Source organism: Microtus ochrogaster, unplaced genomic scaffold (genome assembly GCF_000317375.1).
Source record: "Microtus ochrogaster isolate Prairie Vole_2 unplaced genomic scaffold, MicOch1.0 UNK223, whole genome shotgun sequence".
Taxonomy (NCBI): domain Eukaryota; kingdom Metazoa; phylum Chordata; class Mammalia; order Rodentia; family Cricetidae; genus Microtus; species Microtus ochrogaster.
In genome coordinates, this window is record NW_004949321.1 from 34151 (window position 1) to 40216 (window position 6066).

General features: G+C 36.6%; 1 protein-coding gene across 1 annotated transcript in view; it reads left to right on the top strand.

Moving 5' to 3' along the window:
• The first annotated feature begins 781 nt into the window (after window positions 1-781).
• The window catches only part of LOC101987491 (olfactory receptor 6C2-like), a 23914-nt gene continuing 18629 nt past the window's right edge, over window positions 782-6066 (top strand). Inside the window, exon 1 of the mRNA XM_005372171.2 lies at window positions 782-1480. Coding sequence (XP_005372228.2) covers window positions 782-1480 — 699 coding nt within the window. The remainder of the gene's footprint in view (window positions 1481-6066) is intronic.

The following is a 6066-nucleotide window of genomic DNA, read 5'->3' on the forward strand; positions in this document are numbered from 1 at the left end:
TCATGGTGGATGATGGGTCTGATGTGTTCTGGGATTCAATTTGCCAGTATTTTATTGAGTATATTTTGGTGTGGGATAATGGTCTGTATTCTATTAATTATACTTTAAATAAATGCTGATTGGCCAGTATCCAGACAGAAAGTATAGGTGGGACAACCAGACAGGAAGTAGAGGTGGATCAATGAGAACAAGAGAATTCTGGGAAGAGGACAGAGTCCTGACCCAACCCCAGAAGAAGCAAGATGTGACTGATGGCCACATAAGGCACCAAGCAACGTGGATAACACAGATAAGAATAATGGGTTAATATAAGTTGTAAGAGTTAATAAGAAACCTGGGTTAGGCCTATCAGTTTATAACTAATATAGAACTCTCTGTGCTTTCTTTGGGCCTTAATGACTGCGGGAAACAGGCGGGACAGAAAACTCAGTCAACAATTTTTGCATCAATGTTCATGAGTAAGAATGGTCTGTAATTCTCTTTCTTAGTAATATCTTCATGTGGTTTGGGTAATAGGGTAATTGTAGCATCGATTCCAGCTAGACTGCAGACATAGGATATCAGTATGAATTCTATGATTCAAATATATGAGCTGTTGTGTGACACAAAAGGAAGATCAAAGACCAGCATGCACTGTGTGCTTGCTTCTTCACTACCCAATGGCAGTAGAGGAATGGTAAGCTAACTTGTCATGAGGTTAACATCTGACTAAATTCTGAAGTCTTGTAAATAATGTCTTTCTTCTTTTTTAACCAGGCTGGTCAAGAGACAATAATCAAAAATGAGAAACCGAACAGTGACAACCTTCATCTTGCTGGGTCTGACAGATGACATTAGGCTGAAAATTCTTCTTTTTATCTTTCTGCTTCTTTCTTACATGTTGAGTTTTTCTGGGAACATAACCATCATCACCCTCACTCTGACTGACCCCAGCCTTAAAACACCTATGTATATTTTTCTCAAAAATTTCTCCTTCTTGGAAATTTCACTAACAACTGCTTGTATTCCCCGATTTTTATATAGCATTTCATCTGGGGACAAGTCCATTACCTATACAGGTTGTGTCGCTCAGCTACTGTTTATAGACCTCTTTGCAGCAACAGAATTTTTTCTTCTGGCTATTATGTCCTATGACCGCTACGTGGCCATCTGCAAACCTCTGCATTACATGACCATTATGAACAGCAGAGTCTGCAAGAATTTCATCTTCTTCTGTTGGGTAGCAGCATTGGTCATCATTGTCCCACCTATTAGTCTAGGCTTGGGCCTGGAGTTCTGTGACTCCAACACCATTGACCATTTTTGTTGTGATGCAGCTCCTCTCCTGAAAATCTCTTGTTCAGATACATGGTTGTTAGAGCAGATGGTGATAATTGGTGCCGTGCTGACCTTCATCATCACCTTTGTGTGTGTTGTTCTTTCCTATGTTTCCATCATCAAGACCATTCTGAGATTCCCCTCTGCCCAGCAAAGGAAAAAGGCCTTTTCTACCTGTTCTTCCCATATGATTGTAGTTTCCATTACTTATGGCAGCTGCTTCTTCATCTACATCAAACCTTCATCCAAGAGTGACGTAGCTATCAATAAAGGGATTTCACTTCTCATCATATCAATTTCACCAATGTTAAATCCTTTTATTTATGCACTGAGAAACAAGCAAGTGAAACAAGCCTTCAATTACTCAATTAAAAAAACTTGTGCTCCTCTCAAAGGTGTAAAATAAATTGAGGCATGCTAGACTGAAAGACGGGAGAAAGGGCACAGAATCTGAAGTTGTATTATATTTTTACACATACTTGTTTTTTAATCTTTGTGTACCCACACTTTCTTTTTCAACTTAAACACTATGAACCACGATATTCTTTGTCTTCATTAAAAATAAACTTTTTGAATATGTTTAGTCTTGCAGGGAACCTAAAATTATTGTCTGGCTGTTATTCCTGGAAACACAATAGTTGGTGGTTTTCTACCGTTTTTTCCACACTTTCAGGTCTGCCTTTTTACTTTATGCTGAAGCTAATCAAGTGAGTGTGGAAATGATATGTACCATTGACAGATATGGCCTAATAAGTATTCATTACCCATTTTAACACTTAGAAAAAAGATTGCACTTCTTAAAATGACTTTTTATGCTTCATGTTAGTTATGAAGGATCTTTTTAATATTTCCTCTCATAAACACTCTAGGAAGACCTTCCCAATGACCATCAAATTTGAAACCTCCGTAAACCATTTTAGGTGAACAAGAAACTGATTTAAGTTTTTGTTAAACAACTTTTCCTGGGATTTCTCTGGGGATAGTTAGCTGTGATAGCAAAATCCTAAGACACGTGGCATTCATATAAAATCAGGAAATGAATGGAAGACTAAAAACATGAAAATTAATGCAAAACAGTAGGAAAACAGATAAGGCAGTTACTTAATTCCCCGTACAGCCATGATGCTGAGGAATAAAGTAGGCAATCTTCACTCTCCTCCTCTCCTCCAAATACATTCCCCCAAGGTCATTCCCAGCTCTGTAGCAGATCACCTCCTGTGATCACTTGTGCTTCTCTGTCACAATTCCCAGTGGTCTATCAGATCCTGGTGGTACACTCTCCTTTACTCCTTCCAGTGAATGTGCTAAGAATCCGCCTTTTGTGGTGACTGCACAGAGCAAACCAAGAGGTTAGTGACCAGCTTCCCAGATGGATAGAACAGTCTCTAGGCTCTCTCCCACCCACCACAACTTGACTAGTTGGCCAGCAGGCAACCCTCCTGCTGACTGGCAGTTTGGCCATTTAGCTCAGGCTTATTATTAACTAGCTGTTAGAACTTAAATTAACCCAGAATTCTTGTCTATGTTTAGACATGTGGCTTGGTACCTTTTCTCAGTGAGGCATTCTTACCTTGCTTCCTCTGTGTCTGACTGGTGACTGTGTCTCTGAATTTCCTCTTCCCAGAATTCTCCTAGTCTGGTTGCTCTACCTAAACTTCCTACCTGGCTACTGGCCTACCAGTATTTTATTAAACCAATACAAGCAACAAACCTTTGCCATGTACAAGATCATTGTCCCACAGCACATTCTACGTTATTTGTAATAACGTCACCCTTTTGTTGATCACCAGGATCTCAAGCCTATAAGCTTCTGTGGATTCTCCTGCCTTCACTTCCCAATATCCATAGGAGAAGTGTAATTAGAGGGTCACACTATTGTAACCAGCATCAAATGGGTTCTGGGAATTAGAATTCGAATTCAGGTCCTCGTATTTTCACATCAAACACTTTACTCTTGGCCCTGAGCCATCTCCTCTGCCTCATAGTTTGACTTGCAAAAATAATATGCAGGACCATCAAGATTCTTTATGGAGTAAATACTTATATAGGCCTGGAAACCTGAATTTGATCCCCTGAATCCATGTAATGGTGGAAGAAGAGCAACAGCTCCACAAACTTGTTCTCAGACATCCACACATCACTGTGGCACACACATCATATACACATATACAGATTGATATTTATTAATTAGTTAATTTTTAATAATAATGTTAAAACATTTTTCATAGAATAAAACAATGATATTTTTTAACTATGTAATTTATTTACTGCATAACAAATTGATAAGACAGAAAATGAGACCAAAATATTTTGCACCCGATATAACAAGAATTAATTATAAGATACTGGGCTAGGTTTTCTTTTGATTAGATTCTACATTTTCTTTGCAGTTTATTTTCAATGATTTTGATGCTTCATTGAATCTCCAAAGGCCCTGTTCCCACAGATAATTCATTAATGATTTCTGAGTCTGAGCCACTGAGGACTCTTGTTTGTTTTTTATTTGCTGTAGACATGGTACATTAATAAGTATCAAGCTTGATATTAGAAAACCCTCTCTCTGAGAAAAAGGGTTTAGAACATCAGCTCTTCTCAAACTTCCAGACATTCCTTTGAAACTATTTTTCAGGGAGAGAAAAAGTAAGAAAATTACTTTCTTATGATGGTACTGCATTCTTAATTGGACAGTTGATGCAATTGATTAAAAACAAAAAATTTAAACCCATATGCATTCCCAGACTACTATTTTTGTAGACATGAATAGATTAATCAGTGATCGCCAGAAATAATCATTTTCAAATCATATTTAGAAGAATCATTGTGGTTGAATAACTAAGAGGCTATGAACAATTGCCAGAAGTTTGAATAGGATGAATTCTATGCTTTCAACTACAGGTTCTTTTTGAGATTCAGATCCCATGTTTCTCTAGTTAAAGTCTTCACAGACTGTGTTAAAATTAAGAATGGGAACTCTAATGCAGTCCCAATTTAAATGCCATTTCAGAGTGTTTTATATTGGATAGGTATAGGCATTAATAAGGTTATATTAAGCAACAATGAGAACTGAGGCCACAGCTCGACTATCATTAGAGGATACGCCTTTCTTGCTAGGATTGGTTGATGGCCAAAAGTGATGAACAATTCCTTCTACCCACTTCTGCCCTCAAACTCCTGATATAAAAAATTATTGATGAGTAGGTATGCACCCTAAAGACTTAAAGTAGTGCTGAATGGTTGTTTTCCATGTATAAAAGTGTATATTTGTGATTCTTTTAAGATTCATTTGTTGCACATTTTGGATATCTCTCACTTGTTAAGTAATATTAATTCCCTTCTCAGATCTTTGACGGAGTTGAAGATTATATAATTGTAGTTACTCTCTACATTAGACTCTTTGAGATAGAATGTTTAGCAAAACTTTTGTTATGTGTTTCTTGCTCAATATTGTTTGTTATATTTATTATTTGTTACTATTGTATGTAGTTGTATTTGTTTTAGTTCTGTCTTATTTAGACAAAAGGGGAGATGTAGGGATAGCCCAGCCCATTGGGGGGCATGTTCGCCTCTGGCTAATGTTTACGTATAAATCTGGAGGGTACACCCCGCAGGTCTCTTTTTTGTATCTCCTGCTCATCGCTGGATCTCTGATGTTGTAAGCTATCCCTTCATTAAAATTTGCTGTTTCATATTAAAAAAAAAAGATTCTTTATAAGATTACCTTTCAAGATAGGCAATAAAGTGGTTGGTCCTTTCTTTGTAACTACAAAATGCAAAGTGCCAGTAAAAGACCTGACAGAGAAAAATAGCTTGCTTGCTTTTACTCTGTTACTCTATGACAAGTTGATTGTGTAAGAATGCATGTGGTTTCTTGAGGACAATTTTTCCCCCTGTATCATGTAAAATGTTTAATCATGGAAGGGATAAGGATGACATGCTGTTTTTCACTTGTTTTTACTGTCATCAGTTACTTGAAAAGCAGAATGTAATCACATTGTAGTTTTGATATTGTGTAAAAGATTTTGCTGGGGTATTTAAGCTGTAAGGACAAACCATAGAGTTAGAAGGGAAACATCCGAAATGAGAAAATAAGAAAGCATAAAGAAAAAGTTAGAGGAAAAACATCAAGAATAAAGATTGAGTTAGAAGTAAAACATCCAGAATGAAAAAGGGAAACCACCAGGAAAACAAGAATAGAGAACAAAGAAGAATATAGAAGGAAACCAGAGAGAGAGAGAGAGAGAGAGAGAGAGAGAGAGAGAGAGTCTTTTGCCTTACCCACTCACGTAGTATGGGTTCCCTTTGAGCCCTGTGCTGTTGGAGGCTGGATCACAGACAATAAAAGATAGCTAAGTATGTAACCTATTGTAAAGGTTTAGTGAGAATGTAACCTATTATAAAGGTTCAGTATGTGTGCAAGTATGTAATTTATTGTAAAAATTCAGTAAGTATGTAAGTATGTAACTTATTGAAAAGGTTTAGTGAGTATGTAACCTAATGTAAATGTTTAGTGAGTATGTAACCTATTGTAAATGTTAAGTAAAAATGTAAGTATGTAACTTATTGTAAAGGTTCAGTATGTATCCTATTGCAAAAGTTCAGTATGTAACATATTGTAAAAGCTTAGTGATCATAACATATTAGTTTGACTTAAAGATACAAAGTAAAATAGAATACAGGTATGGACATCAAACATTTTGGACATGTGTTCCAGGTATATTCTGTTGTATGACTGATATGAGGAGTAATAAT